Genomic DNA, 23,166 nt, shown 5'->3' on the forward strand with positions numbered 1-23,166 from the left:
TATGCAGCATAGTGACCTCACTGCATCTGATGGTAAGTGGAGTAGAATCCAATAGACTGTCGACTTGCGAGAGATGATTACCCCTCGACAGTTGACACAATTATGCCGGCCTGTTGGAACCGAATATACACGGCTGATTCTGGAACGCGACACACTTACGTGGGCCGTTATGGTGGGCTTTAACACCTTGTGTACGGTGGTCGCTATCCGGGCGGATATAACATATATCATACCAGCAATAGAACCAAGCCATAAGCCTAGCCAATTACAGCAACTATAATTACAATAAACACAAACGTCGAGAAAGTGACGTTGTAAAGAAATTTCTTGATACTATTAAAATGAAGTATAAACTAATTTCGATAGAGAAATTGTAAACTTTCTATCACCTGGCAAAGAGTCATCGACATTATGAAGTTCTAAATCTAACACATTCATAAAGCTCCAACTGTCATTAACACTTTCCAACAAAATATCAGTTGGAAAATAGCAGATGGCGCTAATAGGGCATGCTCGGCCTACAAAGCAGGTGGGAGGGCGTCAATACATTTATTTTTGTACGCGACTGTACCTCTATAACGCCTGCCGCACATAATATAAAACCTGCTCCAATGGTTTTCAAGATTGATGTACCGGGGTAAGCTAGGGTATATGGGGTAAAGCAGGCCAGCATAATTCTAGCTATTGTCAAGGATCTCAACGACTATGTGCATATATGACGATATTTAGGCTGAAATATACAACGTTGATGATTATAATACTACTAGCTTTTTCTTGTGGCTCCAGCGGTGTAAAAGTTTTTCCGGGATATAAATCCCGCGTTATATTGTCTCGGGATAAAAAGTTGGCTATAGCACTAAGAGAGTTATGTAACGTTCAAATAAAAAAATCAAAATCGGTTTAGTAGTTCCTTAGAATAGCGCGTTCAGTTAAATATATTATTAAAGATATAGATGAGCACTATAAAATATATTCCTTGTCAAACAGCTGATAAATATTTCTTCATAATTTTCCATTTACAATATCAAACACATTTATATTTGAAGTAGATTGTATCTTCAACCTTTAAGAACTTTAAACACCTTCATTAATATCATTTTGTCCAAAACTCTTATTATAAACAGAACTTCAATCTAATTCCCGATAGCATCGTTCCGTCTAAAGTAACGTATGAAACTGGACTTTGAAATGTTTACGTCGGGAAAGTTTTCGGGTAGACCCCGAGGATTAGTCTAGCCAACAGACATCGTTATGACTGACCAAATTTAGCACGATTCGGTAATAACAAGCGAATTAACTGGTACAACTTATGGTTCTTTTCAATAAAGTAAAACTAGTTGTGACTGAAGATGCCAAGACATTCTAAGCTCTAATATTTTCGAAGTAAATCATAATTCAGTATGTTTTCACGTCACGATCTTTAGGCGTTGAATTAATCCTATTACATATTACTTAATTAAACTGTTTTCACACTGGATGTAAGGCGTTATTAGGCAGATCAAGTGACAGTATTTGCCCACGTCGTATTGCATAACGTAAATACCTCAAAATTGCTTTTATTACACAATTTGGATAGGTAAGTGTTCACGTACAAGCAATGAAATTTTAATATCAAAGTTTTCTATTAACGTTTTAAGATACGACTGTCAGAAACTTTCCAGAAATGTGAGCGAAAGGAGTCATTTTTATTTTCATATAGCCACTTTAAAAAGTTTCTCTTTGTGTATGGAGAATTAAAAACATGAGTAAGGAACAGATTAGATCAACAATATCATAGAACATAATAGATATGACATTTTAATAACTTACGACTTTTTTTAAACCTTTACAAGTTTCAAATAATTTTTGTCACAGTTATCGTTTTTAAACAGCTAAAGAATATATTACTAATTTTATTACCATTAATTTGGGAAAATTTATTAAAAAATAACTGTTGTATTTGATCGGCTTATACATTTATGAGACGAATTTACAGAGAAACTTCGAAACAAGTCGTAAATGTTTTAAAATCCCGGAATAATAAGTTATTTTAAATTATATTAAACATTATGACTCTACCGTTATAAATAATTCAATTTAATAAAGAATTTTAAAGAATATTTGTACAAATTTATTTTAGCATTCACGGAACATATGAAAATATATTTTCAGGTCTGACGGAGACGCTCAACGATCTGGAAATTACCACAAAGATGTTACGGTTATGGCGTGATTTTGGAATTATTTAAATGGCTTTCGTCTGCAATAGGTTCTAGAATAGATTTTAAATGAAATACATGCTATGATAATAAAATCAATGATCAGTTGATGTAATAAATGTAGCTGACACTTCTATCCATGAAGTGATAAGGTTATATGTAACAATATCGCACATATTTCGGCCTTAAATAAGAGAAGCTGAAACTACACATGGCCCGTGTACCACGTGAATGCGCCCATTTCTGTCCCAAACTCTAATTTCGAGCTATTTACATGTTTTCTCGAATAGTCTTTACATGCCAGACTTAGAAGTCAAACTTAACGCCTAGTTCTCGACTGTATTATTCTGCCGATAAACTTAAAAAACGTTTGACAGTGGTGATAAATATGTTACCAATGCGTCAATAAAATTAGATATTTATATTGTATCTATAGGCACGTGTTAAGAAAGCAAATTCTAGAACATCTTTTTTATCACATTCCTGCGCTTAATAATTCTCTGAGTATTTCATCTATGCGTCATAGAATAACAGTAAACTACGCAGAATCACACAAAGGCCTAACTGCTTCATTACAATTTATCAGTAGAAGTACATTAACAGACAAACAAATTGCCCGATTGACACAACTGAGCGCATTAAAAACGAACATTTAAATTAGTATGGGCCATTCTACGTGGGCCATATGTCCACAGCGCCATAATGTGGTTCCCATAAAGATGGTGAGTCACGGACAAATCGTGTACGAAAACCACTAATCGTAAAAACTATCCCAATTACGAATAGTGAATCACTGAGATTTAACGTTCTAAAGTTGACAATTCGTGCGCTGGGTTGTAAAAACAGCTTCCCTTGCGGTCTGGACATTCCGCCGCCAAAGCGTTATCAAACAGTCTTTGTTGTTACTTTATTTGCGAAAATAAGCAATGTTTTTGTGTGAAATAAGCCGACTTATTCCATCTCTGTTTTTTAGTAATACAAAGCGTAATGGTATGTCTGAATCTACTGTTTCAACCGTGAAATATTTCCCAAAATTTTGAAGATATTATACATATATATATTTTTTTTAATAAAGCAGTTCTAGTTTTAGTTCATAAACATTATAGCAAACAGGTTTCTAAAATAAGTAGTAAATTATAATTTGACAATGTCATTTGGATCATCACAGCTGAAATATGCAATTTTCGACAGGCTGCTATATAACTGCCCAAATCGCTCTAGGCTAATTCAACTCTAAAACATTTACATATTATCGTTTAATTGCGAGAAATGTACCTATCCATGCCATACCAGTTCCTTCAAAATACCCTTAAACAATACACTTATCTAAAGACTACTAAACGGAAAACCATTTCATTAATTACCAACTCATTGAAATACAATTTAAATTAAAAATTAAAATAACAACAGATGGCACGAAAATAAACTTTATCTAATTGGGCTATTGAGTCAAATATAAGATGACTATAAAAAGCAATATGGACGGTGTGAAAAACAACGATGCGTTACCACGCGGCGCTGACCGCAGTTCACAAATTAATCTCGAGTGCGGTTTGTACTTTGCGTTTGTTATTCATTAGGCAAAGCTCGGCAGATGACATAATGATGCGGGATAACCATATATGGTAATCGCGTGAGAACCACGTTTTGTTTGTCGGCCGTCGGTGTCGCATGAATTTCTTTTATGACGCATTCGCAGCACAATTTAACCTAACCTAATAGATTTAATGCAAAAACGTCATGCAACTCTGCTGACCATTTAGACATATAAACTAGTCGTGTTTGCAATTTCAACGAAACCTCATTGCAGAGAGTGTCTGCAGCACTGATGACAAGACTGCATGTGTACAAATATGGCAAAAAGTACAAAACTATAAATACACATGACCAAATTTTCCAGCGCAATCAGCAGTCTTGCAAATCAATTAGCAGCATTAACGATGGCGCCGGCGACACGTCATAAACCTCGTTTGGATTACTGGAAACTTTGATGATTTGCATGAGTAATATTTTAATTAATCTCATCACGACGCTCAGTCATCCTAGAAAGTATCATTTTCATGTCTGCCATTTGAATTAAAATTTTCCGCGAATCGGTTGGCGCGGTCCGTAAACAATGCCGCGCTACACCTCACATTAATCATCGCCATGTTATGCTGGTGAGTTATATTACAAAAACAAAAATCTTAATATTGTCTTGAAAATTAAAAGTTCAATCAGAAAATATGTCAATCTTCAAAAAAATACTTAAGTCTACAAGCACTGTAGTATCGCTGAAATCTGAACATGTACGAAAAAAAAACTTTTATCTACTGATGCACGTATTATATGCATGCTTATTTTTAATAAACTGATCATCATTATGCAAACAAAGTGGAATAAACAATTATATCATCTGCACAACGGACTACTTAGCTTTACATAGACCGATTGAAAGTTGATAGACACAGATTAATGAGTTTTTAAGGATCATTATTCTAGAATGTAAGCAATAAAGAACGTTTTAATTTATTGGATGTCACTCAAATGCATCAAACTTGTCCTCATTAGCCGGTAAGACTAGAAAATAATTACGTATATTAAAACAAGAGCACGTTCTAATCGAATCATGTACAAAGTTTCGTAACGGTTCAATCAATTCCCGACTTACTACGCGACTTTCGACATCGCTTGATAATGGGATAAATAGATTTTGTACAATACAAATGTCTCAATTATCAGTTTCTGTGTGGTCCAAAATATACCATGGGTTCTATTATAAAACTTGTCGATATTCAGATCAGCTATTATCTGGAGTGAAACGCTGTAACAACTAGTAATGGAGTAGTTATTATCATTATTATGGACATTATAGAAAATCGACAATTCGTTTCGTCTTAATACGGAATTTATGTTATTAGCTCACGGTTTGTTATTACGAGGGTATATTTTATTATCATAATATACGATATATTTAATGTCGATTATATTTGTCGGTACTGATTGTTATTTTTGTACTATATGAATATTATGATTTCTATCGACATTTATAGGTACTAAAAACATAATCATCCTTGTGTACAATAATCTTTTGAACATGGCTTAGTGTCACGTGATATAATTCTGGTATGACAAAGTGGCGTTTCAATGATACATACAGTGTAGTCTAAATATATATTATGTCAAGCAAAAAATTACCTCCTTCTACATTCATTGTACACTGCCTGTTCCTGGAACACTTCTTGTTGAAACGAGCCGCATTGACCAGTCTTTAACTATTTGTACTGTAATTACATATCTAGCACGCGAATTACTGGTGAGAACTCAATCCAGAATCTACTGATAAGTATCAATCAATGCAGAATGCTAAACTACAAAAGATAAAGATCTAGAACCTACTCAGCCGATATCTCCCGTGGACAAAAATACGTGAGAATACATTCGTTTAATAGAAATACAAGAAACTTAACGCTATTCAGCGCCGATACCAGATGTTATCACTTTCATTAATATACATGAACCCAAGAACATGCAAATTGTCCGATACGCGTACAACACAGGGACAACTTAATAATTTGTAAAATTATAAACTTTAGACCTGTTGTGTGAACTGTTAACAAATGCAAGAAGATATCTTTGATTTCTTTCTATAAATACCGAGACGGGTTTGTTTCTGGTTACCGTTAGAAGTGTTACTGCTGGATGGGAGTTTGATAAGTGTGATTATCAAGCATGTCATGTCATGCTTGGTTATAGGTAAGCGTGGCGCTAAGTACCAGGCGAGCTGCTGAGCCCGTCTTATAGAACAGCAATGAGAGTATTGCAATTCATAACTACATAATAAATTTACTTTGAAAAGTATTTAATAATAAAAATAGCCAATCTTATGACGTTTAATTTATAATTCTAAACAATCAGCAGTAACTATCTCAAACCATTTATGTACGAACATCGCATTTGTACATAATTTTCTTGATCTCAAGCTCAACTCTCATAATCCTTTATAATAATGTGTCTCCACAGAACAATTACTTTATTGAAATTATTGCTGAAACAACAGCAATGTCCAGCACGACAAGTGATATGTTTCTGAAAAATACTTATACAGTAAGTAGAATGGGTTAGTGACGGTAAATTTGGACAATGGCCGACGGACGCCATATTTATGTGTTTGTTATCACGCTCGGAAGTCTCCTATCTTACTCTGATTTACACTGGCCTCTTACTAGACAAACAGTCAACAGCGTGACAATTTACTTTTAACACCTCCAACGAGATAAAACAAGTTCACAGCTCGTAAAATACATACATCCTTTGTGAAGAATTATTAGACACTAGTGTCTATTATAATAGTGTCTATTGTTCATCTAGATGAACACAACAAATTTTCATAAGTATACAGGCTCAATAAAATACTATTGTCTCTCAAAATTCTTAATGAATATGCTAAATTTGTTATTGATATAACACAATCGTAATTACCATAATCTTTAAAAATGATTAGTCATCTAGCCACTAATAGCATCCCGATCACACATCGCGTATCTATTAAAGACATAATAACACCTTTAGGTTTTCCCGTACTGAGAGAACCGCCTAAAAATAAGAAATGACTTAATACAATGTCAAATTGTCTCGTTATAAGTCTCAATCATGCGCTAATACAATCACAAATAAAAAACAATGGCGAAAAAAGCTCAAAAGCGGATTTAACACGTGTACATGACATAGAATCCGATGTATCAATATTGGATCAAGCGATGACATTAACCGATCGTGCTTGAATCATTCTTGATTCTCAGCAAAGCATGACGTACCACGCCGTGTCTGTGTGTAAAAAGGTACGCGTTGACAAAAAATAAGGCACTAACGATGCCGCTGTCGCCTATAAAATTCTTCAAAGACTAGGGCTGTAAACATCCTTGATCCGACAAATCGTACCACCGGCGGTGTTCACAATTTATTGACGGGATGATAGGTAAGCGAGCTGGTTTGTAATGACGACATGATTGTCGACAGTGGACATGGAAAACAAGTAAAAATACAGCGGTGATAAATGAACGGACGGGCGGGGCACGCGAGCATCATTACGATCACAACTCCGCGGTAAAAACTGACGGCAAACCAACTACGGCGCATCAGATCATCGCACATTAGTATAATTGTCTAGAAGTGACATCTATTTAACATATTAAAACTACAAATATCAGTGAGACCCTATCCCTATAACATACAATTACAGTTTCTCATTACATGAGAGATGATTTACGTTTACTTCAAAATAGAAATATAGTAATTCTCTAAATAGATTGGACAATATTTTATAATAACATATTTTCTCCTCTTTATTACGATAATTCGCAGCAACATAAATCATAAGAATAAGTCGTAAAGCATCAACACACTTTATCTCTAAAATTTCCTCCTAATTATGGATATAAATAGACCGTATTGAACAATTTCTTCAGTACCTATCACTTATCAGTATTCCCATAAATTTACAATCCAATACAATTCTAACAGGAATATCAACACTAACCCTCTGGCAGTTCTCGAACCTTCGAACGTGTCATTACATCGACGTTACAAAGTAGCCGTACGGGTGGTACATTTGTCTAAGCTGAACTGACAAACAGATGCGAGCTACAGTGGAACGATAACAGGGGCGAAGTATCTGAGAAATGCCGATGGTTATTTATGTTCCCAACGGCCGACGGGCCGCAGCGACTGACAAAAGACCAGACAAATGATACCGATAATCTTCATCACTAAGCGGGCCAGATCATTTTATAAAACTGATAGACAGCGTGTGATATGGTTTTTGGGAATCGTGTAGTTCAGTTTGAAATGCAGTTGTCTATGGTAACTTATTATATAATAATAATAATATCAGCCCTGTATTATATACTTGCCCACTGCTGAGCACGGGCCTCCTCTACTACTGAGAGGGATTAGGCCTTAGTCCACCACGCTGGCCTAGTGCGGATTGGTAGACTTCACACACCTTCGAAATTTCTATAGAGAACTTCTCAGATGTGCAGGTTTTTGTTTTCCTTCACCGTTAAAGCGAACGATAAATTCACAAAGAATACACACATGATTTATTTAGAAAAGTCAGAGGTGTGTGCCATTATATAAATTCAGAAATTTCCTAATGCCTCCGGAGGGCTTTAAATACAATATCTTATAGGAAAGTAAATCCAATTCGAAATTACATAATTTCTTTAATAACAAACATTAATGAACAAAATTAACTAGCCCTAGAATTCTTCGCAACTAAATTTAAAATTATGTTTAGACGTAGGAAGATATAATTTACAATACGAGTAAATTGATATTCTAAGCAACAACTAAATATAAGGTACAGTCGCGAGGGGATTAAAGCTGTACTCGCTAAAACATTCAATAAAATCCTTTCGTGTACGGTTATACAAAACCATAAAATAAAGAATCGTGAACAACAAATGTCGATTATTCCCTGTAATATGATTACTTTTTATAGCGCATAACTTACGATCAAATATAAAAAGTGTGTGTTTTACTAGAGGGACAACTGTTGGCCGCTGTCGGCGCAGCGACGGATGCCTTTCAAATTCCGAAAGGCATCGCGGCGCGTGGGCGGCAGACGCCGTCAACGCGAGCGCTAGATGTGACCAAGTTCAATTGAATACGAGAATAGGTACCTCGGGCTGCGGCTGCGCAGCGGTCGGGTCGATTGTGGCCCTAAGGCGCGCGCGCCGCCGCCTCCCACGCCACCGACCGTAGATTTATAACATTACCCATATTCGGCCTACGAATGGCGCCAATTCGACGCTTCAAATTAAAATCCGCCGCGAATGCAAAACGTTAACGCGGGCTGTTTGATAGATGGCTGTTGCGTTCAGATTTACGCGGTGCCGTATAAGGGGTGCAAACTTGTTAACTGGCATGTTATTTGATGTATCATGTCGGGGAACAAATCATCATCTTCATAAATCATCGCTTAACGTTTTATATTACCGGAGATTCTGACCCAATAAATGCCGAATTATGTTTTTGCTTGCACATCATTGAGAGAAAAGATAGGTATAGAGGCCATAGTCTTTCCTTTTTCAGATCTGAAGACAGTAGATAGTCGAATGATGTCATTATATATCTAGACAGGTTTTCATCTATACTATTATATAAAGCTGAAGAGTTTGTTTGTTTGTTTGTTTGTTTGTTTGTTTGAACGCGCTAATCTCAGGAACTACCGGTCCAAACTGAAAAATTCTTTTTGCGTTGGATAGCCCTATGTTCATGGAGTGCTATAGGCTATATATCATCACGCTATACCCAATAGGAGCGGAGCAGTAATGCCTAATCTCAGGAACTACCGGTCCGAACTGAAAAATTCTTTTTGCGTTGGATAGCCCTTTGTTCGTGTAGTGCTATAGGCTATATATCATCACGCTATACCCAATAGGAGCGGAGCAGTAATGGCTAATCTCAGGAACTACCGGTCCAAACTGAAAAATTCTTTTTGCGTTGGATAGCCTTTCGTTCGTGGAGTGCTATAGGCTATATATCATCACGCTATACCCAATAGGAGCAGAGCAGTAATGGCTAATCTCAGGAACTACCGGTTCGAACTAAAAAATTCATTTTGTATTGGATAGCCCTTTGTTCGTGAAGTGCTATAGGCTATATATCATCACGCTATGACTAATAGGAGCAGAGCAGTAATGGCTAATCTCAGAAACTAGGAGTTTGAACTGAATAATTCTTTTGTGTTGGACAGCCCTTTGTTCCTGGAATGCTATAGGCTATATATATCGTCACGCTATGACCAATAGGAGCGGAGCAGTAATGAAACATGATGCAAAAACGGGGACAATTTATTAGTTTTGAGAGCTTCTGTTGCGTGCGCTGCGTAAACGGTTAAAGTTATGCAACAATAATGTATGACGGGATTGTTCCTCTTAAAAAGTTCTACAAAAATATATCATAAAACAAAAGTCCCCCGCTGCATCGGTCTACCCGAACGTGTTAAACTCAAAAACTACCCAACGTATTAGAATAAAATTTGGTATGGAGACAGTTTGAGACCCTGGGAAGAACATAGGCTCCCGGGAAAATATATAGCGTGACTTTTATAACGGAAAACTTTAGCCCGAAAAACTTTATAACGCGGGCGGAGCCGCGGGCAAAAGCTAGTCTCTTATAAGACGATGATTACATTTTCAGTGACTGATAATGTTTCTTTACGAATGCATAATTACTAAATATCAGTCAAGGAAAAAAGCAGTACATTTTACAAAACTCTTAATATAAATAATTTTCAATACAAATCATTGAAATATATGTAATAAACGGAAAGGCAACGAAAGTTCAATTGGGCATTAGTCTGCATTTTGACCTCGGGGTCAGAAACAATCCCAAGCCGAGTATCACTCAGTCACTCTGAGGTACTGTAGGAAACGCGGCCGTGACACACAAATGGCTTTCAGTAAATCCAGCCGGCTTTATATAGGTATAAAGCTGAATTGTGTTGCTGAAATGTATATGGAAACGTGAAGTACTATTTATAGCTATTTTGGTCTGTGAATAAATTACTTTTAAGTACTGAGTTTGTTTCCTGGATTAGGTAATCAAAATGCGTTTTCGATCCAAGGAATACTACTGCCTACGATTGTAAATTGTACTCGTACTCACCCGCTCGTTTGCTATCACATAATATTGAAACGAACAAAGTTCCGCGATCTATAATAGCTTGAAATCTTGCTTATATCATACAAAACGACGACGATACAAAAAAAGGTTAGAATAAGGATATATTTTACAAACTGACGCAATTTACAAGACATTGTTAATAGCTAAAAAAGTGGCAAAACATTAAAACTTTTTCTTCTTTTTACTCACAAAGTATGACATCTATCAAACCACTATAATCTACCACAAATATCTCCACAGCAAAAATAAATTTTAAAACTTTAAAACATGGTTATACTTTCACGCGAATTTTTAATAAGCACGAAAAATTGTACACATAGTTATATAAATCATGTCTTGCATAATCGCATTTCATATTAAGATTGACTTACTCCTGCACTTTGTTTTCGGGCGGTATAATGCGACCGGGCATTAATATTTTCTTATGTATGACACCTGCCTTCACAAGTTCCTGCAAAGAAGAAAGAAAACACTAAGCACATCAATTACTCGATTTGATATTGTTAAACGAAGCATTTATACAACATTACATCATAAAACCAATAGTGTAGAAGTCTAATTTACAATTTTTAACCAGAAATGCGGTAAACAAACGAAGTGATTATGTACTGAAGAGTAATTCATCCTTTATCCCTGAAAAAGACTCTAATTTTTTTTTTTATTCCGGGCAAAGATGCTTGCAAAAGTTATAAGCTATGTATGCATAGATGCCGTATCAGTTTTCCAGCTTAAATTAATCTAGACGTGTTATATAATGAAATACTAATAAGTTTAAAATAAAACCAAAGACATTATATAAAGATTCAATAATCATTTCTTGATACGATTACAAGCAGAATATGATAGTCAACTTTAGTACGGTGTAAGAAATATCGATGACAGCTAATGACAATTTGAAGTCAGATTACAAACGAAGCGTTAAATTGTGACATCATATTTTTAGATCAAATGCGACTCACTTACGATAGAGATGTCGTATCTAATTAACGATTATTTATTTGTTGGTCTTTTGATGTTTTAAAGAAAGATCTGTACTGCTAAATTTGAATATGTGTGATGTAAAACTATGTGGATTTCAAGGGCGAAAGAATCGAAAATACAAGCACGGCAAAGAGACTCCACTACACCTGATGGTAAGTGGATTGGGGTTCAATAGATGATGAGATGATTACCCTTGGACCGTCTATACAATTATACCTGCCTGTTGGAACCGAATGTACACAGGCTTATCTCAGAGCGCGACACTCTTACGTGGGTTTTAACACCTTATGTAGTGGTCGCTATCCTGGCGGATATATAATATATCCTACCACCAGCAAACTAATTTAACGTGTTACTCGATCGTCATTTAAACCTTAATTTGCGTCAATTCATAAGCCAAAAATATAAAAAAGTTCATTTTTGGCTGTAGGTGTAGTATTTAAGCAATTTACAATTCTGTTTCCATGCTAACAAGATTTTCAATTTACAAAAACAATTCTGATTATGCTTGTCCGATTACATCCTTAGTTGACACGACACTTTCAACAGCATCCTAGAAAATAAACCTAAAGTTGACAACGTATCCAGACGTAAACCTCAACCTATAGAGACGTAGGCCGCCCATCTACTCGTAGTCGCCCTTTCCTTGTTCATTTCGGTCGTTTTTTCGTCAAAATCAATAAACACCGGCATAATTTAGTTTGACAGAGGCTATTGGCGTTGACAAGAGCCGGCAACACGTGCTAGCGGCGCCGCGCCGCGCCGGACTCGCACCGACGTCCGCGACCAATCTCGCCTCGGGGATCTAATGAACCGGAACGTACGAGCGCACCAAAACAGTATCACTTTCACGCCTAATTAACGGTACGGTAATTAAATGTAAAGACTTTGTCGGCAATGTTAATTTATTAATTGATTATACTAGTTGTGCGTTGGTATTTATTGAGCTTTGCAATTGGGAACAATATAATTAGCTTTAAATCAGATGTTGTCGTTTGTCCTCCCACATCGGAAACGTATTATATTGCAGCTAAAAGTGCACCGTTCATGCTACATTTTAAAATAAATGTCTTCTGAGATTAATGCTAATTAGTCACGTTTGAACAGATCAAACAATTTCCAAATAGTAATTACACTCTAACGATGTAATCAGCTACCTCGTTACGCATGTTACATGCAACATATTTCGCACATGAGCGACAGATAACGTACAACGGAAAACATCATGACGATTAGCTAATGCCAACCCTGGTGTACCGTAAAATCTAAGAATGTGCGAACTACCAACGTTGTGTCGAAAAGGAAAACATCATCGCCACAACGGCGAAAACTGAATGGTTTAAGTAACGAGTGAACGTGTCAAATTTGCCACACACGTTACTCCGCATATTTACAAGTTACAACAATATCATTTATTTTACTCTAAACTATATAGCTCTTATGTGTATTTAAACCTAAACGTTAGCAGCCACCAAAAAATAAATAAAATATGTATTTGCGACATCATTTCACACAACGAACACATAGTTAATCACAGGTTTTATAAATGACACATTGTTTTCGCACACATTACGAACTTCAATCGCGCAGTAGTAACACTTAACATCTAAAAACGCCTGAGTTAGACCACACTAAAAGGCGGACTTAGCTGCCCCATGAAAACGCCGTTTTACGATCGGATTATGCTAGAAGATGAATGCAAGGCAATCAGACGTAAGTACGAACAAAGCATCGTAGTGGAAAATGTGACTTTCAATCGTAAAACTGAACATAATTTTATTGCTTCCCGGTATTCTAACACATGGCATGGAAACGAGCGTCCTACGGGCGCTCTCCGAGTAAAACTCATAATTCTGAACCTGCCCGCGCTGTCTTATATTTGTGAATGCCAAGTTGTTACCTTTCATTATTAGTAACAATCCACGGAGGAATGTTTATGCATTCGACTCGTCAGTTTCGGTATGTGGGCATGTGCGAAAGTGCACGTAACTAACCATTTGCACTGCAAAGAAATATATTTATGTTACAAAGTCACATGTGAATGCATTCCACTCTACAACGTACCAAAAGTAGAAAAAAACTATACATACTGCGGGGTCGTAGTAGCGAGCTGTGTTCGTCAAGTCAATGACTGCTCCCAACTTGGGAACTTTCGCCAACAGCGCGGGAATATCCCATCTACAAAACAAAGAAAATATCAAAGAACCACATACGCGCCAAACGAAATAAAATCAAAACAACTCAACCGAAAAACACAACGCATAAAGACATTTGCAGAAAGATGTCGCTTAAAAATATAAAGGCATGGTCCTAATAGGGATTCCAATTGTTTTTCAAATGTTCACATTGCTGCGTGGGTGGAAAAATATATCCAATAACAGAAAACAGTGTAACCGTTGGCGTTAAACAAATAACTATGACGGAAACATCTTTCAACGGAACGGTTTAAATAAAAATATAACTTTCTAAATGAGTCGCGGCGCCACAATGCCTACTGGTTGTCGGCAAACATTTGCATTATGTTCGAATTTAACAATAATATCAAAATTTTTATTGTTTTCCGAAACCTCTTACATATTTTTTTATTAAATTTCCATCATTTCATAAGGTGAAAGGGCGCTTGTAGCGATATGCTACGTAATGTCAGTACGTCAGCTTTTCAATTTGCAAGTTGTCCATTCGGGAACACTTGAAAATATTCAAGTAATGTATACATTTAATATGAGTCTGATGAACATAAATTAATAAGACAATTTCACAGACCTTTCCTTTAAAAATGATATGCATGAAATCGTTTCACCTTTGAATTTGATGTTAATTTTAAAATACTGTTATACTTTATTAGGTTTTAAAAATAATACTTCAGAATGAAATCCACATGAGTACTTACATTTCTTTGATTTCACTATTATTTTTTTGCACGTTCTGAAACAAACAAAAACAATAGATTTATTATACAAATAAAAACGTCAAATTTAGGTATAATGAAAGCTGGAGCGCCATTAGCACACGCATCTGTGATCATACACAATGTGTCTTTGAGAAAGCCGCACGTAGGCGACAGTGCAGTGATAAGAGAGCAGATCAATCATCCATCGGCCCCACCTGACCGGTGTCAACGAACTTTGCCCAACGAGGGCCACCTGATAGAATCAACTTTAGGACTACACCGGTTAGGTTAATAACAAAAATTAGTATGATAATAACATGAAAATGTCCCAAGTTAAAACAAACCGAAGCAAAAACAGACCATTCACCGTTCCAAGAAAATTTATAACAGCAATATAAACAAAGAATTAGAATTTTAAATAAAACATTTTTGATGAACGTTCGGCATAAATCTCAAAACCCATTCTTGTTACACCGCGGGCCAAGAATTTTGGTTAAAATTTTCAATTTCACCCAAAAATTCTTAAATAAAATGTCAGGGGCTCGTTAATAATAGGTTGCGAGAGTGGCAATAATTTATTGACGGTGTTGACATGATGTAAAAACCTTATGGAAAAAAATCCCGAACTACAGGAGGTGTGTCTAAGTGGGGTTAATTTTCAATTTCGTTTTGCCGGTGGCTTTTATAAATTAAAAGTAGATTTTTAATAAATTCGGGTGGTTACGATACAAAGAAGCCAGTATAAATATTGAACGTCGCTACTTCATCAATGTTTTACATGGTCGATTAAAATTAAATCGTTCATATTGTGAAAGTTGCCAAATTGGTGCGACGACATCTTCTTGGTAGTTGGGAACGGTACACGGCTATATTGGTACAATTAATTAATTCCAATGTAGGCACATGCCCGATGCCAATCGTAAAGTCTTTAATTTATTGTACAAGAAAACATTTTAATTAGTAACCTGTAACTGTAAGAAGAGAAAATAATTTTCGATCACACGTTAAGCGTTGAAATAATGAATCATTATAGTATTAGGTATATACTTCTTAAGGAATATTATTAGATTTAATGCAAATGTATTCCTTGTCTATCATAAGAAAAGTTTAACTAGCGCTACTGATGTTTACATCTACGCAATGCCTTTGCACTTGTATATTTCCTTGTTACTTCGATGTGAATGATAGCATGAAATCTTTATGCTTTCCTCGGCCTTGCTTTTTGTAAGGGAGGTTTTGAGGTCGATAAGAGTGGCACCGGAAAGTTCCATACAAAAACGCTTCCGATATCAATATAGATCTAATTAGAATCTACACCATCGACGTTACATCACCAGAAATTAGGGTTCAGGATCTGACTTCCGACAGTCTCGAGTCACGGGACATAACAATCACCCCTCGATTCAGGCTGGAAAAGTAACCGTCAGCAAGATTTACTCCTCAAAAGTCTTAAGCCAATAACTAAATCAACTCAAATAGCTGATTAAAGCTAGGTACCATATACTTCATCTAATCGACATTTGTATCCATCAAAATAATAATACCGCTCCATGTAGAGAAAACCTGTAAACAGTGCATGTATTCGCTTCAAATGTCGTTCTGCCCAGCAATGGTTTAAACAACCGCGACCTTATCGGTTGCAGTTACCGCGGATTTCAATTAACATTAAAGAGCCGGAACAAATAAAACTGAGCCAGGACAAAGGAGTTTATACGAACCGCGAATATCAGTAAAAATACGGGGGCACAATGCACAGCCTTGACTGGCACCGAAAAAGAGCGCACGCCGAAACTGCTGCGGTTTTACTGCGGTCGCGGTGAAATAATGAAATTTGCAACATGCAAAACATTACTCTTGAACCTTTCGAAATATATTAAGTCAGGAATACACGATTAGATGTACTTTCGTTTGTGTTTTAAGCAAAATAAAATCCACAATAAGATTTTCATTACCTAGCAAATGCTCGACCACATAAAGTTAATATCAAAGGCACAAACATTGAAAACTGTCAACACGCTTCAATATCTTTAACCATAAATAAACGCATCAAGCAGTCAACATCGCTCACATTACTTAAAAGAGCAAAAAATCTTACACACCACAAACAAGGTTACAAATTGGCGTACGGCAATAACGCAGCCTTCGATGTGTGTCTAGAATTAAATATAGCACGAGTGGAGCAATAAAATCAATGAGATGATCCTCGGCCATAAATCGAGTCCATTACGATATTAATGACAATCGTAACTCTCAATCACAAGTTGTATCTGCACGCACGAATACGCACCCACATTATTTGCGAGCCATTGAAATAACGTCAACACAACAAATTCTTTGTACCCACAATATATTTGCTTAAAAATTATTGACTTTTCTGAGATGCAGGAAACCTTGGGTGGTTAAGACTTGCCTTTTTTTAATTCAAACTCAAAAGAATACTACAAGTTATGTACAATTAGTTTGTAAAATATATAAAATACACTAGAAATAAATTTTGATGTATACTTTCAACAACGAAATTATTTATTACATTTGGAATAAGACACATTAATTTTTAGATAATGTTCACACAGGACAGCTACCACAAAAGAAATACAGAGACTATTGATAAAGAAGAAAGTTTGTGAGTTAAGTTGTATTCACATAGTTTTGTGCTTTTATCACATTAATAATTTATAGTTGATATCTCAATTGCAAAGATTGTATTTATTCTATACATTTTATACTTTGACATGTAGCATAAATTTTGCTATTAAATAAAATATAGTAGTAAAGCCCACCAATTAATAGTGTGGTAGACTACAATGGGTCATATTCACATGCTAACTGTACATCTTGATTTGTATGTAGTAATTGGTGAAATAAATAATGACAATCAAGACTCGTGTGGTGGCTCCTTGTTGATCTTTCATAGATATGACTAGTTCTAATTGTTTGAGAGTAATATTGCTCGCAACGAAACCGAGGAACATAAACATGGCCCTATCTCTTAATAGCATAAAGTAAAAGACAAAGATGATGCGCACGCGCTGAATATAAATTGCGACCAATCGTAAACATTGATTCGTCAAGCGTTTCAACAAAACGACATGAGACGAGACGATAACTATAAATATTCACGCAATGAGAAGAAGTCGTTAATAAAATAATCAACAATGAACTTTAATAAATCGTCGATTGCATGCTGACAAAAACCATACAACACGACAAGTCATTACTTACATGTGTCGTACAAAGCAATAAATGTAAGTTTGTCATTTTTACGATACGCCGCGTGTATGTACATTTGCAAACACCGGAGGATACAGGACCACCGCCTGCCGAGTACTGACGGTATTGGGATACATTCCTTTAATGACGATAACATTTTCATTGGAATTCAACAATATTTATCACCTCAGGCCATCGTGGTGTCACGATATCGGATATCATAATCATAATGAAGTGCTAAATTTGTTTTTGTATGTAGATTTGAGTGGTTTTCAATTTGCAAGGGTAAAAACGGCAAACATCGAGTTTATACACCGCAGAATGGTAACATAGAATTTAGAGCTATACACTATTCACATTCACAGGTACCTGTACTTTGGAAATTCATCACGGTCAGCATAAATAAACAAAAGTTTTTATAATAAAATAATAAAGAATAAATCCTGCAGCCAGTTCCCAGTCCAACACGAAAACGATACCCTTGGACGATATAATCAATTTCGAGCGACTTAAATCATACATTAATTTAAATCAACCTGCTCATATCAGGTAACAAAATGACCGCTCAAAAAATGAAATGTTAAAATGTGCGGACCTCCCATCGAATTACAAGTGGCAGGCTCGGGAGATATCGCACGATCGCGTGTCGACAAAACGAATAACACCTTCGCAAACCTCAATCATATTTGACAAATGCTTGGATCAAATAATCGCAAATACATCTCGCGGTGCACAATCAATAACATTCAACATACAAACGAAGCAATAAGAATCCAATCGATATGGCACCAACATTTGCAAATCATGCGATAGTTATCGACGCGTGTGAAATAATGATGTACTGTCGCTTGTTAATAGTAAACAGTACATTTATCATGATAAATTAGTTACCTTTGCCAATGAAACCGAAGTTTAGACCTTGAGAATTACCAAAGACTTCTTTAAATAAATAGATATTCTAGCATTCATGACTAGAATTAATTTAATGTCACGGAAACCTAAATACCTTGAAAATATTCCTTGATTGGAATCTGTTTGAACAAAATTACAGAATCTAGCAAAAAAAATGTTTGTCTAAGCAATTGATTCGATGCACAAAACTTTATTATTTCCAAAGGTATTGCTGAAAAATACTGGATGGGAAACAAAACACATCAATAGAGTCGTTACAATGTTACGCAAAATTGAAACATTCTGAGTGAGTCAACATCATGTCGAAGTATTCAATTTCAATTCGAATGTTCTGGAAAACAAATCCAGTTTGCGCCGAATAGAATTTATAAGATTACAAGAAACAGCTTGTAGTCACTTATCATGAGTCGAACATCGAATAACTTTGTCTGCTTTCACCCATTGATCCATGGCGGTAGCGCCGCGCCGGTCCATTTGAATCGTATCAGTAACGTGCGAATCAATCATAGTTTCGAATGTAGATATATTCCGTCTTACAAGCTCTTATTATGCGTAACTAATACACCCACCTACGGGATATATTTACATTTTTATGTTCAAATTTAATTATTTTTAATAAATTATAACAAAATAAAATATTAGTTTAAGTTTATGTTGCCCGACAATAGATTCCGTATTAAATGGATTCTAATATTGTATTGGTAACGCCAAATGCGCATGTATTTACGCCTGTTACTTTGTTTCCGACTAATTTCAATCACTTATTGCTTTGTTTTCTAAATCACATCAATGAACTTTGACTTCGCTTTGTTTTCTTGTACGCTTTATTGTTTAATAATGACATTACATCTATCAATTAAACGACATTAACAAGCTGCGGCACTTTTATTATACTGATTCATTGTACATTGTTAAGTGACAAAAATTAAGACGGCGCCGCAACAGTCTATAAATCATTTATAGAGTAACTGTTTCGTCATTTTAGAATATGCAAGATCATCGGGCATTCTTTAATGGAAATTAATATTTATTTTCATTCTATTAGGTTTTGTTTTTGATTGTAAATTTTCAAATATGACTTTTCGAACGCTTTGTCTCGTCATGGTGTTGTTTTTTCGACAGCCATCTGATCCGTTACGTGGTTTATTCCGATGGTAATGATGGCATAATTGACAGAGGGCAACTATTGTTCCTATTGTTTTGTATTGATATTAAAGTTTTGTCGCCTTGTAATGGTTGAGCATTTCTTATTGTCTCATGCATCATTACAGGCTCGTTTCTCTATGACACTGAATCAACTGCAGCGGTAGATCTAAAAAGGGTGGAGTAGTGTCATTCAAAACAGTAATATTTTCACCACTCAAATGCAATTACCAATGTATTGTGACAAATGTGAAAAGTTCATTGAAACTGTTGTTTGTCGTCGAGGCCGTCAACGAAAGACAACGAAATGTCATCGATTGGAAGTTACAACCCCCAAATACATCAGAACAATATCCTGTTCTGGCCAGTAGAAAGCTCGTCAAAAAATTGTATACATACGTAGCAATTTACATAAAATTTAGATTAGATGAAATGTGTAACATTCTGGTAACGCATAATAATAATACAATACAATAAAAAGTAAACACGTATATTACGATCTGTTCAGAAAAATAAGACATAAAATTTAACTTCATGTAATTGGTAAACGACTACAAACGATAGATGTCAAAATAAATGATATGTGGACACATTCTTATGAATGCGGGCGTCGTCAACACTATTTGTAACTGAAACATCGTGTTTTACTAATTCGTATTTCCACGGCTATAACTAGTATACGGGTGACCATAACTCCAATTGATCTTTGAACAACAATTATGTTCATATATTTTTACTACCAACCAATAATAACGAGGACAAAAGAACATTAAAATCTACAACATTTTAATTACTTCATGAATAATACGCCTAATTAATACGATCGACATAATTAATGTTAATACCACATTCGAAAGCCAAATAAACAAAATCCAAAATCAATAAACATTTTTATCGATAAGCCGTACTTAATCATTCGCATAATTCAAATTGACCACACTTAAAAGGCTATACTAAAACTGTACCTCGAGTACGAACAAGCCGAGATAAGTATCGAAATATCGCACGGAGCTCAACATAAACAACCAAAAGGAATCACCTGTTAAAATCGGATTCCGTATTCGTTTCGACCGATTAATCGAATGAAAAGCCGATGTATCGAATGTCGGGAGCATTTATCGCGCCTAATTGCGACCACCGGACGATATTCGGCTCCGAACGTGTTGGGTGGCGTGATGGGCTTCGGAGATACCCTCAGTGAGTAACCCCAAATTTTAATTTATATGGAATGTCTGGGAGATTCTATAATAACATTCTAATTTAAGTACTCTGTCGTTGGGTATTTTTACAATGAAATTTTATTAGACTAAAAGGCTATGGCAATATGTGAAATAAGTGTAAATTGTTACTCATGAGAAAATATATTTTAATAAGATCATTAATTTCAAAGCCGCGTACAATATAAAGCAAATGACATTAAAACTGAGAATAAGGAAATACAATAAAAAAGGTACAACCACACATTATCTTGAGGAAATTAAAAATATTAATTCGGACATAAATGCTTCCTCGCTTTACGTTAAAGCTTGTAATAATTTAGGATGGTTTACTCATCGCGAAAGATTATATGGGTTTTAAATATATTATAAGTCCAGTTTTAAATATAAAACAGCGGGAATTAAGTCTGAAACATTTACCGACATCATTAATTATGTGAATTTGCGGCGCTTGCTGCCGAAAGGATGCGGCGTAACAGTACCTTCATATAACTCAATATTTAATGGTCAACCTACACGAGATTGGTTTTCGAGTGTTGCGAAACGCGTACTTTTATTGTTTTCTTCTCTTGGCAAGACCCTTTCGAATTCGGGCGCATGATTGAGATTTATTACACCAAGATTTATAAAATATATAATCTATAAGTTATGATTATAAAAGTTAAAAGGATCTACATGGCTAAGTATTCTAAAGGATTTAGAAATTACTAGAACTAGTTTATATACTATTAATGGTGTAGATGGCTGCTCCGAATTTGATATATCTAGTAAATCGTCTGAACCAGCATAAGAGTTTAATTAAGCTAACGTCCTATGTCTGACTATGATTTAATAACCAGTTTCTAACTGTTTGTTCTTAAGATCTAATCTGTAAAATGTTGAAGATCAATTGCCTGAAAAAAAACTCTTTGTATGAAATAAAACAATACAACATCCGTATCGGAGGCGTTGATCGCTGTTATTAACCACCGAAATATAACTCGCAGATCTGACAACTGAGCGAGTTGTTAACGAATGTATGTGAGTAAAATACGCCCTTCATCGCCTACTATTATTATGCGAGCGATATCCAACCTCGGAAGTTTATGTTTCTGGAAATGTTCGCGCGTTGGCAAAGGATTCCGGTGTGCTTTGAACCTGTCAGGGCTTTCGAATATTATTCAGATTTTGAACACTAAAAAATATGAACAGAAAATTAAGACTCCGCGTAGACATCTAAAATAGATTACTGAACACAAAGAATTTATGTAATTAATTTGTGCGCAAACATTTTAATATTACATGTATAATAGCATAACTTTGTACATTAACTTTAAAATAGCAATATAAATATTTCTTGCCAAAGCGAGTGCTCAGAACAGTATTTTAATCTTGTTGAAGCAAGACGAGCGCGATACAAGGATATTTCTTGAAGCCCTAGCCCTTCTGTTGTGAGATAACTCCTTGATGTCGGATCAAAACAAGACGGTCAAGAAAGCTGATTATACGGTGCTCCCACGATCTCATGCCCTGACCGCTTGTGAAGTACGAAACTTGGCGCGTACGTGTCAAAAGATGTAATTATGAAGAAATCCAATCAGCGGCCGCGTGAACATGCGCGCACTGAGACGTTGATTGAGCGATAAATTTATTCGAGATAAATCACACCAACGCGACAATTCACTATCAGCTGTGAGACAGTTTTTCTAACAATTTTCCTTGGTATACCTTTTGGCTCTATTCTAACACTTGCGGTATGTTCGCTATATCAGAAGTTGCCCATAAATTTGACGCTCTTTTGTAATCATACCAACGTAATATTACACTTTCTTAAACGAAAGTTCAACGCTCAATCACACGAAATTGACCCAAGTGAACTGAAATTCATAAAAAGAGAGTTCGGTACGAATCATAATTCATCAATATCGAATAAAAAATGTAAAGTACTGCACACGGGTGCTGGAAC

At 35.6% G+C, this 23,166-nt stretch overlaps 1 protein-coding gene across 2 annotated transcripts in view; it reads right to left on the bottom strand.

Moving 5' to 3' along the window:
• The window catches only part of LOC115440822 (RNA/RNP complex-1-interacting phosphatase homolog), a 43,277-nt gene that overhangs the window by 14,550 nt on the left and 5,561 nt on the right, over positions 1-23,166 (bottom strand). For both annotated transcript variants that reach the window (XM_037440388.1, XM_030165297.2), the window contains exons 2-4: positions 14,740-14,774; positions 13,940-14,027; positions 11,240-11,319 (exon numbers count right to left, since the gene is read on the bottom strand). In XM_037440388.1, coding sequence (XP_037296285.1) covers positions 11,240-11,319; positions 13,940-14,027; positions 14,740-14,774 — 203 coding nt within the window. The remainder of the gene's footprint in view (positions 1-11,239; positions 11,320-13,939; positions 14,028-14,739; positions 14,775-23,166) is intronic.

Source organism: Manduca sexta, chromosome 19, assembly GCF_014839805.1.
Source record: "Manduca sexta isolate Smith_Timp_Sample1 chromosome 19, JHU_Msex_v1.0, whole genome shotgun sequence".
Lineage (NCBI taxonomy): Eukaryota > Metazoa > Arthropoda > Insecta > Lepidoptera > Sphingidae > Manduca > Manduca sexta.